General features: G+C 36.7%; 1 protein-coding gene across 6 annotated transcripts in view; it reads right to left on the reverse strand.

Moving 5' to 3' along the window:
• Nucleotides 1–21,151, reverse strand: part of PEX5L (peroxisomal biogenesis factor 5 like) — a 167,969-nt gene that overhangs the window by 55,255 nt on the left and 91,563 nt on the right. For 3 of the 6 annotated variants that reach the window (XM_063093043.1, XM_063093026.1, XM_063093035.1), the window contains 3 exons: nt 17,083–17,277; nt 12,542–12,665; nt 11,540–11,636 (listed from right to left, as the gene is read on the reverse strand). In XM_063093043.1, the coding sequence (XP_062949113.1) occupies nt 11,540–11,636; nt 12,542–12,665; nt 17,083–17,277 (416 nt within the window). Of the gene's footprint in view, nt 1–11,539; nt 11,637–12,541; nt 12,669–17,082; nt 17,278–21,151 lie in introns of all 6 variants that reach the window. The other 3 variants (XM_063093053.1, XM_063093072.1, XM_063093062.1) reach the window with 2 other exon arrangements.

The following is a 21,151-nucleotide window of genomic DNA, read 5'->3' on the forward strand; positions in this document are numbered from 1 at the left end:
TCAAACTAAAATGCCTTTGCACAGCAAAAAAACCCAGAAAGGGAGTAAAGAGACAACTTATGCAATGGGAGAAAATATTTGCAAACCATACAGCTGAAAAGAGGTTAATATCCAAAATACATAGGGAACTCAAACAACTCAATAGCAGGGAAACAAATAATTTGATTAAAAAATGGGCAAAGGGGCCAACCCCGTGGCGCACTCGGGAGAGTGCGGTGCTGGGAGCACAGTGGCGCTCCCGCCTTGGGTTCGGATCCTATATAGGGATGGCCGGTAAGCTCACTGGCTGAGCGCGGTGCAGGCGACACCATGCCAAGGGTTGCGATCCCCTTACCGGTCACAAAAAAAAAAAAAAAAAAAAAAAAAAATGGGCAAAGGACCTCAATAGATGTTTCTCAAAAGAGGACATACAAATGGCTAATATATGAAAAAAGGTTCAACATCACTAAAAATCAGGGAAATGCAAACTAAAACCACAATGAGATATCACCTCTTACCTGTTAGAATGACTGTTATCAAAAAGATGAAATATAAATGCGCTGGAGAGGATGTGGAGAAGAGGGAATCCTTGTATAGTGTAGGTGGGTATATAAATTAGTACAACCATTATGGAAAACAGTATGCAGGTTTCTCAAAATATCAAAAATAGAGCTATCGTGATCCAGCAATACTATTACTGGGTATATAGCCAAAGGAAATGAAATCAGTATGTCAAAGAGATATCTGCACTCCCATGTTCATTGGAGAATTATTCACAGTAGCCGAGGTATGTAATCAACCTAAGCATCCATCAATGGATGAATGGATAAAGAAAAGGTGGTGTATATACACACTTCATTACTACTCAGCCTTAAAACAGAAGGAGATCTTTTCATTTGTGACAACATGGATGAATCTGGAGAGCATTATGTTAAGTGAAATGAAACAGGCACAGAAAGACAAATCACACGATCTCACTTATAAAGTATGTGGAATCTAAAAAAGTTGAACTCACAGAAAGAGAGAGTAGAATGGTCATTATCAGGGGCTGGGAAAGGGTTTGGAGAGATGTTGGCTAAAGCATATAAAATTTCAGTTAGGTAAGAGGAATAAGTACAAGAGATCTATTGTACAACATGGTTACCATAGTTATTAACAATGTATTGTAGCTGAAAATTGCTGAGGGTAGATTTTAAGTGTTTGCAACACAAAAAATACTAAGTATGTGAGGTCATGCATATGTTAATTAGCTCAACTGAGCCATTCCACAATGTATACGTATTTCAAAACATCATGTTGTACACAATAAATATATATAATTTTATTTGTCAAATAAAAAGCAAATTAAAAAAAGAAATAAGCTTTGTGAATTTATATAATGTCATGAATGACCTATGAACAGCGTTAGAAGAAAGAGAAAGCCCTAGTATTTTTGTCCCAAGGCACTTCCTTTTATTAGAAGGCACTTTTTACCAGTGAAATACGACCCGCTTTTCCTGTCACTGGCTTCTTCCCTTCATCAGTGTCTCACGACCCAGCTCGATTATGAATCATAGAATGCAAAGGGCACCATACATCAGGAAGAGGCAAAATTTCTCTCTCAGGATTCTAGGCTTACAGTTCATATTCTCTTGACCACTTAAAACAGCAAGTGCAAATAGAATATTACTGTGCAGATGAAATTTTGATAGTACAATCACTATTCAGGGAAGTGCTATTTTCCACATTGTTAGAAAGTCCTTAGGTGATTATTAAGACAAATGTTATCTACCTCACATTTTGAAACTATTTATTTTGCTCAAGGAAGCATAAGATAAATGCAATGAAATAGAGGTAATACCGAATGTAAACAGAGGCAGTTTTCAAACTGAGATTTAGTATGCAGTTAAAGATTCTTTCTGCATCTTAGCAGTGTGTCTAGATATGCTGGTTTAGGACTGAAAATAAAATACAGATTATAACACATGATAAAGATCAGACTTCCTTTCAACCAAGACATTTTTTAAACATCTAATTTCATCATAGACAAAAACTGTAATATGGGCAAACATACAAGTAATGATTGTAAATTGTGGATATTGTCTGGTACTTAAATAGAGATACGGTAAACAAAGCAATTACACTTGTAAGTTAGAGAGGTGGCTGTTTTGATAGCATATCTACACCAGTAGTTTTGAAACTTTAGGGGGGCATCAGAATCACCTGGAAGGGCTTGTTAAAATGCAGATTTCTGGGCCCCAACCCCAGGTTTTCTGCTTCAGTAGAGCTGGAGTGGAGCCTAAGAACCTGCATTTCTAACAAGTTCCCTGGTGGTAGTCATACTGCTGGGCCAGGGACTGCACAAAGAACCCTTGATCTAGATACTGTCATCATGTGAATTTAGGTAAAACTGTGGAGTTCACAAATGTTGCTCTAATGTGGGCATTTATTTTTTTTTTGCATGATTATGAAAAATGCTCCACAGCTATAACAACCTTCTGGAAATACCTTGGCTTTAAAAACAAAGCATTTTTATTGGTTTAAGCTAATTGGATTTTAGGGCATTACACTCTGAGAAGAAAGCATTTAGTTCCCCCAGCTGTTGGTTGTTCTGAATGATAAGTACTAGGTAAAGGGAGAGAAGAAATTAAACTCTTTAAAAGGAATATTGTGTTTTGTTCTCTTTATTCAAAATTATAATTGCGACCAAAATTATGATTTAAAACTTACTGTATTTGTGGCTATCGTTGTCCTAGCATAATTCTAACCACTATGACAGTCACTCATAGCTTCTCATACAATTGTCTTTACATTATTGCTAGAGATCTCCCACCAAAACACACTTAAAAAGCTCAGTATTCTTTAAAAAGAAATTAAAGGGGAAAAAGGAATCTGCTTCACTGTAGAAAAGGAAAATATAAGTAGCAGATCTTGGGTGACAGTGTAACATGATCACTAAAAGCACAGTTTCTGGAATCAGACTGCCTGAGGCCAAATCCTAGTTTACCATTTACAACTAGCTGGTGACCCCGGACAAGTTACTTAATCTCTATATTCTTATCTGCAAAGTGTTTATTCACCTATTGCATTCCTATAAGAACTGAGTGCAAAAATTAATGTAAACACACATACATAGTACATAGTAAGTGCTCTATAAAACTTGGTTTTTGTTATTATCTTTCTGCTTAGTGCTTATCAGGTTTGATTAGCAATTAATTAAAAAAATCTGTTTGGAGCAATTTGTTTAGTGGTTGATGGAGTGATGATGATTAGATTTTAATACTAGAACAGATAATTTAAACATTTGCCTCACTGAAATATTCAAGATTCTTTTTTTTTTTCAGTCAACAGACATTTATCATTGAAGATACATACAAAAACCTGTGCCTTATGTGTCAAGAGCAAATTTCTAGAGCTTTATGCAAAGTGTAGCAGCATATGGTCTCCATCTCCAACCAACTATGAAATTCTGTGTTGTAGAACATCATGGTGAATAAGTGCTGATTTTGGAAAGAGATGAATAGTCTATTATCAGGCATAACCAAAAACTACTATTGAAGCCAGTTTCAAAAATGATCAAGAATAAAATTTTGTCTACTTTTTCTGCCCTTTAATTAACTATCATTAACTACCATTTAATTAACTACCACTGTAAAATTTGACAAGGATTGTTGTTTTCCCTGTTTGTTAGCATCCCCTTAATTTTTTTTACTTTAACAAATATTTTTTGAGAACCTACTAGATACAGATTTCCTACTATACTGAATGATTTTTCAGATTTCTTTCCTTTATTCCTGCCTTGTTTACTTTATTCCTTCTTTTCATCTTTGCTTCTTTTCTTCCTCATTGATAGGTCACTGTGTGTGGCTTGGAGAGGAAAGGGATGTTTATGTAGCTACTGTACTGTCTTCCAAAAAGCAAAATGATTAATATTTATAGTGTATCTTATTGTTTGTATTAGACATAAAGGTCTTGATACTTCTTATAAACTAACTCCTCTTTCTAACTTTTTCACTGCCTCACTTATGGCTTTATGGATAGTAGACATCCAATGACATTTGTTGAATTGAAATGAAATGGAAGCTATCAACTTTCTAAAAGTAAGCGTTTGAGAATTAATTGGGGAGAGGAGACGCAAAATTGATCATGGCCTCAAATCAGCTGACGATCCTAATTTGTCTTACAAAGCTTCTGGAAGAAAGAGCTAAACATTCTTTAGAATTACTTAATTCATGTTAACCCTATAAAAATAAGAAATAATCAGGATTTGCAACAAGGGAAAGAGATGGTTAATAAGTTATTTCAGGTGGATAAGCATGATGTGGCTGATACCAGGTGGTCTGTGGCTGAGAACAAGGGCTTTAGAAGCTGATGGGTGTGATTTGAATCTTGGCTCCTCTCCTCCTTAGCATAACCTTGAGAAAATTACTTCTGTTCTCTAAGATGCATTTTTCATTTGTAAAGTGGGATTATACTAACTCTTAAGGTTATTGTAAACATTTCAAATAATATTGCTATAGACTGGGTGCCCTCCCAACCTCAGTGAAGCTCAAATCCCACTGTAATAACTGTTAAGGGTGGTAAATCCTGTTATGGTAATTGAAAATGGGGCCTTGAAGAGGTGATTAGGAGTAGAACCATGCCACAGTGAATGGATTAAAAATGGTGGTAGGGGTTTGGTTCTAAGGGCTTTATAAGCAGGGCCCATGAGAGGTTAGTCTGTCTCTGCTCTGCCATTTCTGCCATGTGAGACTCCGTGGTCACTGTTGTCACCCCACCAAGGCCTTCACCAAATATGTTCCTTGGACTTTGGACTTCCCAGCCTCCAAAACCATAAGCAATAAATTTTGTTTTCTTATCATTACCCAGTTCCAGGTATTTTGTTATAAGCAACAGGAATGAATTAATACAAATGTATAAGAAATATAATCTCGTATAACATACATGAAGTAAGTATGTAATAAATGACATGCATTTCCTTTTACTTTACTCATTCAAAAATTTAGAAAACATTTTTGCACATAATGGTTAAATTGTTCTGGGTTTGGGATATTGCCAAAGTTTAAATTATTCTTGTTTGGATTAGCTAGGCTAACTAAAAAAAGAGAGAAGATCCAAATAACAAAAATTAGAAATGAAAAAGAAGACATTACAACTAATACAACAGAAATCAAAGAATCATTAGAAAATATTATAAACAACTACAAACCAACAAATTTGAAAACCAGGAGGAAATGGATAAGTTTCTGAACATATACAAACCACTAAGACTGAACCCAGAAGAAACAGAAAACCTGAACAGACCAATAACAAGCAAGGAGATTGAAGCAGTAATCAAGTCGCCCAACAAAGAAAAACCCAGGACTGAATGGCTTTACTGCTGAATTCTACTAAACCTTTAAAGAGGAATTAATACCAATTCTCTTCAAACTATTCCAAAAAACTGAAACAGAGCCTGTTCTCCTAGACTCACTCTATGAGGACAGCACCACCCTGATACCAAAACAAGACAAAGATACAACAAAAAACAAAGCTATAGGACAATATCTTGGATGAACATAGACACAAAAATCCTCAATAAAATATTAGCAAATAGAATACAAGAAACACACCAAAAAAATTACACACCATGAACAAGTGGGATTCATCCCAGGGATGCAAGGATGGCTCAATGCACACAAATCAATAAATGTGATATACCACATTAACAAAATCAAGGACAAAAACCATATGATTATCTCAATAGATGCAAAAAAAGCATTTGACAAAATTCAACATTGCTTCATGATAAAGACTTTCAGCACAATAAAACAAAGAAAGTATCTCAGCACCATGTACAACAAATTCACTGCCAACATCATCCTGAATGGGAAAAAGTTGAAAGCTTTCCTCTTAAGAATGAGAACAAGATGAGGCTGTCCACTCAAACCATTCTTATGTAACATAGTATTGGAGGTACTAGCTGGAGTAATCGCAATCAAGCAAGGAAAAAAATTAAGGGCATCCAGATTGGAAAAGACAAAGTCAAATAGTCCCTGTTTGCAGATGACATTATGCTATATATAGAAAAGCCTAAAGACTACAAAAAAAGTCTTAGAATTGATAAACTATTTCAGTAAAGTTGCAGGATACAAAATCAACACGCAAAAAACAGTAGCATTTTTATACTACAACAGTGAACTAGCAGAAAATCAAGAATGCTAACCTATTTACAAAGTCAAGAAAAAAAAAAACCAAAAACAAACAAACAAACCTAGGAAACAATTTAACCAAGGAGGTGAAAGATTTCTACAATAAGAACTACAAATTACTGTTGAAAGAAATTAAAGAGGACACAAAAAGATGGAAAGACATTCCATGCTCTTTGATTGGAAGAATTAACATTGTGAAAATGTCCATTCTACCCAAAACAACCTATAGATTCAATGCAATCTGCATCAAAATATCAATGACAATCTTTTTTTTTTTTTCGTGACCGGCACTCAACCAGTGAGTGCACCAGTCATTCCTATATAGGATCCGAACCCGCGGCGGGAGCGTCGCCGCGCTCCTAGCGCAGCACGCTACCGAGTGCGCCACGGGCTCGGCCCATCAATGACAATCTTAACAAAATAGAGAAAACAATGCTAACATTCAATATGGAACAACAAAAGACCCTGAGTAGCCAAAGCAATCCTGAGGAAAAGAAATAAAGCTGGAGGCATAACACTACCTGATTACAAACTATACTACAAAGCTGTAGTAACCAAAACAGCATGGTACTGCATTAAAAACAGACACTTAGGCCAATGAAGAACTCAGAAATCAACCCACAAACTTACAGCCAACTGATCTTTGACAAAGGCACCAAGAACATACATTGGGGAAAAGACTGCCTCTTTAATAAATGGTGATGAGATAACTAGGTATTCATATGTAGAAGAAGGAAACTAGACCCGTACCTCTCACCATATACCAAAATCAACTCAAAATGGATTAAAGACTTAAATATACATCCTGAAACTATAAAACTCCTAAAAGAAAACATAGGGGAAATACTTCAGGAAGCAGGACTGGGCAAAGACTTTATGAATATGAGCCCCAAAGCACAGACAACAATAGAAAACAACAACAACAACAACAACAACAACAAAAAAGGGATTATATCCAACTAAAAAGATCCTGCAAAGCAAAAGAAAAAATTAACAGAGTGAAAATACAACTTACAGAGTGGGAGAAAATGTTTGCCAACTATGCATCTGCCAAAGGATTAATATCCAGAATAGACAAGGAACTCTAACAACTTAACAGTAAAAAACCAAGTAACCCAATTAAAAAATGGGCAAAGGAGCTGAATAGGCATTTCTCAAAGAGAGATATACAAATGGCCAAGAGACAAATGAAAAAGTGCTCAACACCACTCAGCATCAGGGAAATGCAAATCAAAACCACATTGAGATATCATCTCACCCCAGTTAGACTGGCTATTATCAAAAGACAGAGAATGACAAATGCTCGCAAAGATGCAAAGAAAGGGGAACACTCCTACACTGTTGGTGGGACTGTAAATTAGTGCAGCCATCATGGAAAATGGTATGGAGTTTCCTCAAACAACTACAGGTAGAACTGCCATATGATCCAGCAATCCCATGCTGGGTATATATGCAAAGGAATGGAAATCATCATGTCGAAGGGATACTGGCACTCCCTTGTTTATTGCAGCTCTATTTACAATAGCCAAGAGTTGGAACCAGCCTAAATGCCCATCATTGGATGACTGGATAAGGAAAATGTGATACATATGCACAATGGAATACTACTCTGCTATAAAAAAATGAAATACTGTCATTCACAGCAACACGGATGAACATAGAGAAAATCATGTTAAGTGAAATAAGCTAGGCACAGAAAAAGAAATACTGCATGTCCTTACTCATAAGTGGGAACTAAAAAAGAAAGAAAGAAAGAAAGAAAGATACAACAATCACAATAATATGTCAAATTTTCAAAAGGAAAGAACAGAACTGAGGTTACCAGAGGTGGGAAAAGGGCGGGGGGCATAAGGGAGGAACTGGTAAAGGGCCATGAAAAACGATGACAACGTACATTGTTGAATATACTAAGTATCCTGATTTGAGCATCATGTATTGCTCACAGGTATTGATATTCAACTCTGTAGCCCACGGATGTGTACAATCACTTATATTTTAATAAAAAAATTTAAAAAATAAAAAAAAATTGTTCTGGTTTGGAATTATGACTATGTGAAAGGAAGCATTTACTGTGCAAAAGTCAGAAAAATCAGCAAATTATGTGATTGTGACTAAGCATTTGGAGGGCCAGGTTGCTGTACATTCTGATGAAATCTACCTTGGGTTTGCAAGAGCCTGTTTTGGAGCTCCCTTTCCAGGGTCCAGACTTGAATAGGAAAAGCTTGAACCACCATTCCCCAGCAGAAGCTATATTCTTTTTCATTTGCCTCCCCAATCACTATCTTACTCCATTTATTAAAAAAAAAAAAACCAAAACCCAATTCTATGGCATTACTTTATGTGTTTTTCTTCCACTTTTCAAATGTTTTCTAATTTTTCAGATGGCATGATTTTTTTAAACTATTAACTCCCGTGAATACTAATCACAAAGTATGCATAAGTGTTGAGAAACTTTATTTGTAAATATATAGAGATTATATAATTTATTACAGTCTTCCACCACTCTGATTAGTGTGTTCAAAACACTATTTGAAAGAGACTAGAGTATATTTTTCCTTTTCCCAATCTTGAAAAGAAAATGAGAAGACATAATGATTCTTTACATTATGAGCTTCCATTTTCTTTGTGATTCTGAAATATAATTTTAAAACAAAGCTTGTAAATAGCCGCTCACCTGTTGAGTCACTGCCTAAGATAATTTATGTTGGTTTGAGAGAGAAGAAAACATTTCCTTGATTTTCCTGTGAACCATCTGAGTGATAGTGGAGCAGTAGCAAGTTTTGATGAAATGAAATGGTTTATATGAATGGTCTGTAAGTCAGTCTTAAGTTAAATTTTTTACGTCACCATTATCATAGTTTTAATTTATCTATATGAAGAGGTCATATATTTAAGAGCAATATGCTTTTTTTTTTTTAAGATTTAGAATATCAGGGCTGGCTGGTTAGCTTAGTTGGTCAGAGAGTGGTGTTACAACCCCCCAAGGTCAAGGGTCTGGATCCCCATACTGGCCAGCCCCCCCCCAAAAAAAAAAAAAAAAAAGATTTATAGTGTAATATTATCTTCACCATAGCTTATAAAGGAGTAGTATGCTTCTAACAGTAAAGACATCTGTTTGCATTTTATTACAAGTAGATTAATCAGTCTATTCTCTTCCTGCTCTGTTTGAATGACTTGATATTTCAGATGTATTAAATCCCAAACTAATGAAATGTTCCTAATTTAATAATAGGCAGGAATTAAAGCTAGGAAATTATGAATTTCCTTAATTTAGGCAAATCTTGATAAGTAAACATGCAATGTTTTTAAAAAACAGTTAAGGGAAACTTTTTTACAAATAATTGATGACCCTCTGAAAGGATTCACTAAGATTTGTCTAAATGAAGAATTCTCTTAATGCATTTTAAACTGTGTCCTGGAAGATAATATGAGAAATCTCATATGAATTTTCCAAAGTATGTTGTATTTGCTTAAAGTAAGGCACACTGGTGGATAAGTGGAGGGACAGTGTGGTGGGACGGAATCAGACAGCCAGCAGGAGAGTAGCAGTCACTGGAATAATAAGATGAATGCATTGTGGGTCTCTATGGCAACCAGGGACCCCAGCTGATCCTCACCAGCACAGTGTAGACAGCCAACCTGTGCCAAGTCTCACACCCTGCTTTAGAAACAAACATTTTATTGCTACATTAAATCGTTCCAAGGATTCAATTTATGAAACAGTACCAATTACCTTAGCTGATTCTAAATCTCTAATGCACTTACCAAGAAACGTTTTTCTAATACATGCTATAAATTTTCTTTGGAAAAGATACATTTACTTTAGACTGTATCTGCTTGAAAAAAACTCCTAAAACATGCAATTCACATCAGGAATTTAAAAATGAATTTCACTGGAGTTTAAGGCTTTTAATTTAACAAAACATGTAAATTTTCTCATAAAAAAGATACCTTGAGAATGGGCACAAAGGAAGAAAATATATATCCATGCTGCATTTACAGTTTATTAAGGTTTGCAGGCTACTTGTTCAGAAAGTTATTTGACTTGTTTTCCAGCTGAGTTCTGTAGCAGTAACGTCCTCTCTTGTGGAGGGTGAGGTGTTCGTAGGGGGTGCTATTGGTGGCTTAGAGAAGTTTCCAGAGGCCTTCCATTTCCTCAACATCTCCTCAACATGTCCTCCTTCGCTCTGCCACTTTCTAGTTGTGGGTCCATAGACAAGTTTCTGCATCTCCCTGAGCCTTAGTTTCCCTGCCCATGAAATAGGAGTACTAATTGAACTTACCTCATTCAGCCATTTGTTAGGATCAAATGAGCTAATATGCATATTAGAAGCACATATTATCATAGTGCTCCGTATTTGGTATTATCATAATTATCCCATTATTTCAGCTCAGATAATATATTTCCCCTCTTAGTGTCAACATCTTATCGAGTAAACTCAAGAAATTTTCTCTTGCTCACTTCATCTCACTGATTTTCCTTAAAAACTTAGTCTCCTCCCAACTAGATTATAGAATGCGTGAACGTGGACTCACTCAAGAGATCTTTGTGGTTTTGCATCAAGGAGGTAGCCTTGAAAAGTTTATAAGGGAATGAAAAGACGGAGACTTTGGCCTTTTTAGAACCACAAGTGATGTGGTCTTAATCACAAGAGATAACCAGTTACAGACAGGGTCAAGTAGAGAACAGATAGATCTGGTTCATGCCCTACTTTCCCAGGAAAATGTGCTTGGCTTCGCTGAGACTAGAGTATTTTTAAAGTATCTCTAAAGTGAGGCAAATAGGAATTAACAGGATTGTTTGGGTATTAGATATAACACATGAGAAGCACTTTAAAACGTTCATGGAAAATAGAATTAATAGATAATATGAATCTTTGCATAAACTATTTGAGGTATTGTCGTACTTACTGGGCACTCACAAATGGTAACTCTTATTACCATCATTACTGCTAATGCTATAATAATATATTCCCTAGCACAAAATTTATTTGAACGTTGACTGTCAGGACTGTAGTACCTCGTTCCACAGGGCATAGATGTGAATGAACACTCAAGATGTAATTTCCTCTTCTTTGTGTTCTGTTACATAAACACTGTTAATACTGGAGTAGAACAGATTTTGTACTGCACAATAAGGGAACAGTAAATGGTAGATCACGGAAAAAGTGCTAAGTACACAGTGAATTTATTAACACATTTTCCAGCCAAATATATATATACTCATACAGAAATCAGTTATTTTCAGCATTGAGATAGCTACGGAGTGAGAAAGCACATAAAAGGCAAACTACAAAACAATACTTCAAACTTTTGGGGCAAAATTTAAATAAAATATTTATGACATATAGTATCTGTTACAAAAGATGGGTTCACTGAAGTTTTATTACCTGTGTTGGAGCCACTAATTCCAGCTCTGAAGTCGACTCAGAGTTGAGGGCACTTTTCCCACCACTCAGTTCTGGTTGAGATCTGTGCTCTGAGGACCTATCAGGGATGCGTTAAGGAAATTAATACACATCAGGAAGCAAATTCAGCTAGAAATCCAGCCAAGAAAGTTAATTTGGATCATTGAAAGCCATAAAAGCAAAGCTCTCATGAGAATTTTGATGAAAAAGATAATTTTTATGTTTTTATTATAATGACCACTTTCAGAATTTAGGTGGCTACAATGTGCTCGGTGCTATTAACTTTTATTTAGAATTCAGTTCAATTACGGTCAAAAAGTAAAGAAATGCAATACCATTTTTGTTACAGAAAATTCTGTTTTGTAAAAAAATATTTTTTTGTTGGGGGGGGACTTTTCACAAATTGTCTCTGGTATGATTTCGTCTTTATGTAGAATTCAAAATGTCATAAGAAGAAGACATGTGCAAGGGGCAACAGGAGACTGAAACAGAATGCTGCCCTTTAGGAAGCTTCAAAAACATGGTAAAACTCAGGTGGCCAGATTTTCTCATGGGCATCTGTAGATTACTCTTAATTATAGTATTACCTGACAGTGGATGATTGAAAAAGTCTGAAAAAGTAACCTGTATAACCAGAAAATTTTAACGTGACCAGCACTCATGTAATATATTGAATATAATCACATTACTATATACACATATGCAACTATTTATAAGCTCAGTTACACATTCAGAAAATTATCCACAACTGTTGAATCATGAGCCTCCCCAAATCCTATTGGCTGAATTGACTTAATTTTTGACAATTCATATGAAATAATTTAGAGTTTGCAGAAGGCACAATAGCTAAGATTGTTATATAGGGGGTTATACATGACACCAACTATTTGGATTGACTTAACTCACTGGCTATTTTAGTACATGAGAAAAATACCCATAAAGTTGCCACATAAATGGATATTTTCTGGTATCAAAATATCTTACCATAAGAGCTCTTTTGATCCAGTCCTAGATGAGCATGATTTTCTCTCTGCCATTGGGTGCCCTTTGGTATTTCGATCTCCGTGAAACTTAACATCATCCCATTTTTCCAGTTGTGTTTGAATATCTACTAAGGATAGAGGAAGTGGGTAAGGGGGACAGGGAGAACATGAGGCACAGAGAGAAGAAGAGAGATTGATTAAAACTGAGGAGTCTTATCCAAGTGAACTGTATTCAAGCTATGCTCTCAAGCTCCAAGACCAACTTTTACCTTTTCAATGTTGCCTGAAAATTAACCAAAACATGTGCAGCTAAGTAAAAATGAGACCTATTAAGATAAATTGGACTGCTTGTTCAGTTAAAGCAATCAAGTTGTTTTACCCGAATTTATTTCAAAAACTATATGCATTCTGAATCCTTTGTATAAACCCATGGTATCTGGTGTAGAATGTGCATATGGGATACTATCCTGCTAGCCTCCAGCTAAGGAGGTGGCTTTTGGGCGCTTCTGGCATGTTTTCAGAAAGATATTCTGTTTAAAGAGATGAGCTTTGATGTCAAAAGAATGTGGGGTGAAACCAGAACATTTTTCACAGGTTTTGTGTAGACTGTTTAATTTTTTACCAAGGGAGGGAATTTACAGTGGAGATAGAGAGGAAGGAGGCAGTGAAAAAAGCCCAGAGAATGCTAGAACCATGCAGTCCCTGTCGCTGAATTCTTACAAATAAAGAACCTGTCTGGATTCTCTCTCATTAACAGATGTGTGACCATGAACAAATCACTTACACAATCTTGGGGTCCAATTTTTCATTTAAAAAAAAGATAGATTTGCAGTTGATGTCTTCTAAGGTCTTCTTTTTTTAACCTTCTTTTTAAAATTTATGGTAAAATAAACATAACAAAATTTACCATTTTAACCATTTTAAAAAAAAAATTTTTTTTAATTTATTTTATTTTATTTTATTTTGTTGATATACATTGTAGCTGATTATTGCTCCCCATCACCAAAACCTCCCTCCCTTCTCCCTCCCCCCCCCCCCCAACAATATCCTTTCTGTTTGCTTGTCCTATCAACTTCAAATAATTGTGGTTGTTATATCTTCTTCCCCCCACCCCCGGTTTTTTTTTTTTTTTGTGTGTGTGTGTGTGTGTGTGTGTGTGTGTGTGAATTTATATATTAATTTTCAGCTCCCACCAATAAGTGAGAACATGTGGTATTTCTCTTTCTGTGCCTGACTTGTTTCACTTAATATAATTCTCTCAAGGTCCATCCATGTTGTTGCAAATGGCAGTATTTCATTCGTTTTTATAGCTGAGTAGTATTCCATTGTGTAGATGTACCCCATTTTCCGTATCCACTCATCTGATGATGGGCATTTGGGCTGGTTCCAACTCTTGGCTATTGTAAAGAGTGCTGCGATAAACATTGGGGAACAGGTATACCTTCGACTTGATGATTTCCATTCCTCTGGGTATATTCCCAACAGTGGGATAGCTGGGTCGTATGGCAGATCTATCTGCAATTGTTTGAGGAACCTCCATACCATTGTCCATAGAGGCTGCACCATTTTGCAGTCCCACCAACAATGTATGAGAGTTCCTTTTTCTCCGCAACCTCGCCAGCATTTATCGTTCAGGGTCTTTTGGATTTTAGCCATCCTAACTGGGGTTAGATGGTATCTCAATGTGGTTTTGATTTGCATTTCCCGGATGCTGAGTGATGTTGAGCATTTTTTCATATGTCTGTTGGCCATTTGGATATCTTCCTTAGAGAAATGCCTACTTAGCTCTTTTGCCCATTTTTTAATTGGGTTGCTTGTTTAAATGTATTATAACCATCAATATTATTCATCTCCAGGTCTTGTTCATCATCCCAAATTGAAACTCTGTAACCATTAAACCCTAACTTCCCATCCCCCACTTCCCACACCCTGATAACTTTTATTCTACTTTCTGTCTCTGTGAATTTGACTTCTCTAGGTATATAAGTGGAATTATACAATATCTGTCCTTTGGTGTCTGGCTTATTTTACTTAGCATAATGTCTTTATCTGTGTTGTAGCATGTATCAACAATTCATTCCTTTTAAAGGGTGAATAACAGTTTATTTTATGTATATGCCACGTTTTGTTTATCCAGTCATCCTGTTTCCACTTTTTGACTATTGTGAATAACACTGCTATTCTCCAAGGTCTTTTAAACTAAGTGTTTTTACAACTTCTTTATATGAAATTTTCTCAGAAGCAGAGAAATAAAATTTTCATGTACATGTTTATTGTTATATATATTTCATATACATGTTATACTGTAATATACTAAATACTATGTTCTTAAACAAATACATAAATTTTATTTATTCATTTGTATGATTGAATAAATCTAGAACACATGGATTATGAGGAAATAATAGAGATAGTTATAAAATTTTCCTCCAAAGAGAGGCCTCAAAGAGGGATATGGCAGGGTTGAAGGGATTCTGTGCATGCAACTGACGTGAGCTACGGGTTGTTTCTCTTCCCTTTCTCTACAGTGTACCCCTGGATGACACCCATGGTTGCAATATCCATTCATAGGCTTCTGACTTTCAAATTGCCATTTCCTGCTCAGCTCTCTTTCCCAGGTTCTAGACCTATATACTTAACAGTCTACTGGGTACAGAAGTTCCAGTTTCCTCAAATATAACAGGTTCAAAACTGAACTCAATCGTTTCCCCCTTGACTTCCTCCCTCACTCCCTCCCCTCTTGTATCCTCTATCACAGTGCTTGGCAAATTCTGTGTCTCTCTTGCTCGCATACACACATTCACTCAGTCCCAAATCTTGTTTTAATATTTTTAAAGTTTGTCTCTTCTTCACTGTCCCCTCTGTATGGGGCTTCCTGCCTTTATTACTTCATACATCCATCAGAGAAGGATTTCTCTAAGACTCTGTTGCTATCACTTCTTTGAGTAAAACCCTTCATACAACACCCCCCTCCCCCAATGTTAAGGGCATGGCATCCAAAGACTCCTATTATCTGCCCACTAGTGACTCTCAGACATTTTTCCTCTTATTCCACCGTCCTTGAATACTATTACAATACATTTGTTTACTTGGAAAGACATCTTTCTGTGTTCATCTGTCTGTGGGTGAATCCCTTTCTCTTCTGTACCAGAATGCCCTGTCCTGGCCTTTCCACCACTCTCCTAATCCATCTTTTTTATCTGGCAAATTCCTACTCATCCCTTAAGACTCTGTCCACATAGCACCTTCTATAAGACTTCTCCATCTCCGTGGCTGGGCCAGACGCATTATGAAGTAACTCATCTGGGGCTTCCCTTTACTGTAGCACATAATTAATATTTTATTAAAATCATTTAATCATTTTTCTATCTCCCCACTAGACTGTAAACTTGCTAAGAGTCAGAGAGTTTATATTATTTATCTTTGTCTTCCTAGCACATAGTATGTGCCTGAACACAGAAGGTACTCAGAGAAATGTTTGCTGAACAAATAAGTTAATTCACGACCATGTGACACATACATATCACAGTGGTAAGTGATTTCACATATAGATACCATTTATTCCTCACAATCTTGTGGATAAGCTACTAATATGCCCATTTTATAAGTAGTATATCTATTCACCATATACAAAGGGGCTCCAAAAAGTTCATGGAAAGATTCATATTATCTTTTAATTTCATTTTCCCACAAACTTTTTGAAGTACCCCCGTGCATGCACATGTATGCACACATACACACACAGTCCAGTCAGTCACAACCGGGAGAGATGCGTGTTCCCCTTGGCTTTCTGAAATACCTGCCACCTTTCTTTCTCCTGGGAAAGGAGATCTTAATTTGACAAGTGCCATGAGCTGAGAATTAGATTAAGCTGTCCTTTCTCAGGAGGATGTAGATTATAGTGGAAAAAATCTGGACTTTGAAGTTAAGTAGAGCTAGGCTCAAATTCCAGCTCTTACTAACTGTGAGACCTTGGGCATTACATTAAATTAAAAACCTGGTTCCTTACGTATTTCAAAGAGTTGTGATGATTTAATGAGATAATATATGTAAATCATGTAGTGCAGCATCGTAACATTGTAAGCCAACAATAAACGGTAGTCGTTATGATCATTTTGGACATAGTTCCAAACATGCTACATGCTGTCGTTTCACCCAGCTGTCACTGGGCCTTGTGTTAGACTGGGTTACTCATGACTCTTTCTTCCCGTCTTAGGCCAAGTGCTCCTAGAGAGCAAGATTCACAGTTTAGTTTTATTTGTAGCTCCAGTGCCTAGAATGGTGCCTGGCATCTATCAAGATCTCAACACGTGTAGGTTGAATAAATAAATAAATGCATTGATACTAGTTATGCGAAGTTGAGCTCCCCAACCGCTATTCAATTCAAGCACAAAGGAAGATATGTCCTGTCCAGTCTCCTATATGGAAGTCATCTTTTCTACTGCTTTGTTCACTGTTTTAATGTCATTTGTGGAACTTCCCTGCTGTATCAACGTCAACAGGGCAAGGCTGAGCCGCAGCTGCCACAAGCTATGATCTTACCTAAATCTAAGGACGAAGCCTCCGGCGCTCTGAGAGACGGGCCTCTCTGCTCAGCCTCCGTGCTGATGAGGTCAGAACCATCTGCTTTTTTCTTGAGGGATGAGGTTTTTGATGAGGCCTCCAACTTCTTAGCTTTGGTTTGGGTTTGAGAGATGGGTTCACTCAGGTCGAGGAGATCTAAGCCAGTGGTCAGTACTATCAGAAACAAAAGAGGTTAAGATAAGCCCATTTACTGCTCTGCCATTATTTTTGAAAAGTACTTTTCAGGTGAGTACAGGATTTTGGTTTGTAGATTAGTTTAGAAACACCAAATTAAGCTAGCTCACCATTGATTTATAATGACAGTGTGTTAGACTGAGAAATTAGCTGCATGTTCTCCTACACGAGTTCCTGGCATGGTACAAATCGTAAGACAGGACTTAGACCAGCCTCAGCAGTGACAAAGCTTTGAATGAAATTAAAATGATAAAATTGAATCTGAATTCAGCTGCTATTTGCTTTATTGTTTTGTTTTATTTATAGTGAAGGTTTATTTTACGTTGTATTTTTCCAGAGAAGGGCCAATCTATCATATTCAGAGATTTTGTGAAGTTTCTGAATGTCTTTGTGTATTAATTTTAAACAATAAAGTACACAGGGGTATAAAGGAATGCTGTTAATCATCTTCTATTTAATTAAACAGTTCACTCAGAAAATGGCATGCTGTTTGGGCTCAAGCTACAGAGGTATTTTATAATCCATAGTTGATGAATAGGTATACATGCTAATGCCTTTGCTGTTTAATATGCAAATTTAAATTTCAATGTAACAAATTATAAAACTGTTATACTTTTACTTCCTAGCAGGTCAATTACATTGTGTTAAATACTCTAGTGAAGGCAGAAATAATAATTGCTCAAACGTAAACTAAGCAAATGAGAATTAAAAGGCAAGCTTTGTAACCTTTTTAAAAAAATTAATTAATTAATTTTAACTTCTCAGTATACATCGTAGTTGATTTTCATGTCCTTTTTCCCATTCCTCTTCCCCCCTCCTTACCCCCCACCCCGCCCCACTGCATCATATCTGTTCACCTGTCTTAACAAGTTCAAGGAATTGTTGTGATTGTTGTGTCTTCTTCCCCCTCCCTTATTTGTTTGTGCTTATTTATTTATTTTTAGCTCCCACAAATAAGTGAGAATGTGGTATTTCTCTTTCTGTGCCTGACTCGTTTCACTTAATGTAATTTTCTCTAAGTCCTTCCATGTTGTTGCGAATGGTAGTATTTCATTCTTTTTTATAGCAGAGTAGAATTCCATTGCAAGCTTTGTAAACTTTAATTCTTTCTTTTACTGTTCCAAGTAACAAGCCTTGGACTAGCCCATTGTGAGAAATGGAAAATTTAAATTAGAGGAAGTTCCTCCAGCCCTACCTCTCCACTAGCCTCTGCTGTTTCATGGCAAGAGAGAGGCTGGCTTCTGAGCAGGCTTGGTGGCTTCCTGGATTAGAATCTCTTCACCCTGCTAGTTTAAGAAGCCACTGAAGGACAGAAAAACTCCTTGTGCTGACCCTCCCTGGCACAGTCTACAACAATGACTGCACCACTCCTCTTGAATCTCCCAGCTTTTCCCCTAGGTGGAGAATGGATTTGGGTTGTTGATGTCTCACACTCTTCCATCTGCTTTTCCCCTGCACCTAAGACAGGGACAGAGCTCAATTGAACTTGCAACCAGGAGTTCTTTAGTACTGCACTGCCTCCATGAGCTAACCACCCCTGTGGGATCCTTAGGATAGTGTGTCAAGCTGTACTCTTAATAATCTTGTTTTCTGATTTCAATTCTAAATCACAGTGGTTGGATGTTGTTGGTGAAGTAGAAAGATCTGACTTTACCACTGCATAGCTGTGTGACTTGAGGTAAGTTTCCCCACCTCTCTGAGTTTCAGTTTTCTCATCTGAAAGATGGAGAATTAATAGCATGTCTTTCAGGTATGAGATGAAGATTAAATGATCTAATATGTATAAATTGCCAGGCATATGATAGGTATTCAATAAAAGGTTATTTTCATTCTTTAGTGGCCAATTTGTGATTTTTGTTTTTTCCTTTCCTTTTTGTTGATCCCCTATTATCCCTGTTCCTTTTTACTTCAGGCAAGAATCAGATCCACATACAGACAGAAAGAGGAAATGCTATTGGGAATAAAGCCGAGGACGAGACAAAGAAATTGGTTCTTCAGAGGATCCCATGAAGTAAATTTATCATAAAATGGCCTGAAAGTGTCAGCTTATCTAAGTGAGTTTTCCTGAGGAGATGGGAGCCACTTTCCCATGCTAAGATGCTCTGAGACATGAGTGTTTTGTGGCTAGGAAGTACTTGAACATGGAGGGAAAGAAGTAGATTAAAGAACTAAGAAGCCTAGCTTTACGTCTCAAATTTAAGCATGGCAGGCAGCCAAGCTAGGCTAGGATGCCACACAGCTCATATCCACTGAATGTTTAAATAGAAATTTCCAGACCACTGTTATGTTGGCAAGGATTCTAGGCCCAATGTGATTTCCTTATAATAAAAGGAAGGAAATTGATGACAGTCTCTGGAATGCCATATATGCCTTTTCACTAATTGTACAAACAAGAATTAGTCACTTGGCTCCTAGACTTCTTTTAGAAGCAAATTATATAGGAATTGTCTACTTGTATGTAGGAAGTACATTTGTTATGAATAATAACTGGTGAGTACTAATTTAATTCTATATCTACTTTTCACCATTCAGGATAAATGAATTACTAAAAGAGTGAATTGCGAATTCAGACTTGGCTCAGTAATCTTTTCCCTTCTCAAGGGTCCCAGGCCCTTCCTGTGTTTGTTTTGAGCTCTCTGTCCCTTTGTTTTTCTCTTTACAAATGTGAAAAAAAAAATGCTCAGCATATATAAAAGGCCTTATTTGTTACCCAGTTGATGAAGGAGGTGGCTTGGAGGTTGAATGGCAAGCTTTGAATCTCACATAGTCCCTGGGACAACAATGTCATAAGTAGAGAAGGATGGGTGCAGCCTTTCCCTCTCTGGAGGAAGACGAATTTCATGTTAGCACACATGTATCCTTTAGTTAATTAAGACTTAAACATAAGGTCTGACCATTTCACATGTGCTTCAAAGACAGCGTGCCTTGGCATGGTGGGGTGTCTGCTCTGCTGATTTTCTTAACCCACTTAAAGATTCTCTTAGGCACACGAAAGTTTGGGTTCCAGTATCTGTGTGCTTAAATTAAGAGCACAGAGGATATCCTACTCTTAGAGTGCATGTGAAAATTTGTGTGTAGGTACATGTGTGTACATGTGTGCCTATGTGTGCGTGTGTGGGTGTGTGTGAAGACCCAATAAAATATCTTTTGGGTATAATCTTATTTTCACATAGACTGACTTTTCTACATGGACCACATATCAGTCACCAGTCACAGCTTCATAGGCTGTGGGGTCCCATTGCCTAAAGGAAGTCAGTCCCTGCACTTCCATCTGCAGCAGCAGGGTGATCCCCAGCTCAGTGGCTTCTGAACAAGTCTATATTTTCCCAATCACCCTTTGTAGCACTTTGTCCTATCTTCTTTACTTTAGTTCAATTAACCAATTCTGGTGTCTTCATGTTATGTAGCCATGGTGCACAAAATAGGCAGCATAGAACAGTGGTTAAGACTGCCTGGGTTCAAATCCTGACCCTGCCATGCACTAGCTGTGTGACTTTGGGTAAGCTACTTAGTCTCTCTGAGCCTCAGTTTCTGCCTACCTAGAATAAGGACAAGACTCTACTTCAAAGAGTAAAGCATTAAATTAAGTGCTTTATCTAAAGCCCTTACAACAGTGCCAGAAGCATAGTAATAATTCAAATAAATAATTATTACTACTAGGAGACTGTACTGAAAACAGTCATTCTTGAAGCAGACTAGATATATGAGGTTGGGAACAATTACAAAAACAATTTGTTGAGCATATATGATATGGTAAGTGCTTATGAATGTTTCCTTGTTTAATCCATACAACTTCCCTGTGGAAGAGGTATTAATATTCTAATTTTAATATTTTAATATTTTTATTTTGCAT

Source organism: Cynocephalus volans, chromosome 1 (genome assembly GCF_027409185.1).
Source record: "Cynocephalus volans isolate mCynVol1 chromosome 1, mCynVol1.pri, whole genome shotgun sequence".
Lineage (NCBI taxonomy): Eukaryota > Metazoa > Chordata > Mammalia > Dermoptera > Cynocephalidae > Cynocephalus > Cynocephalus volans.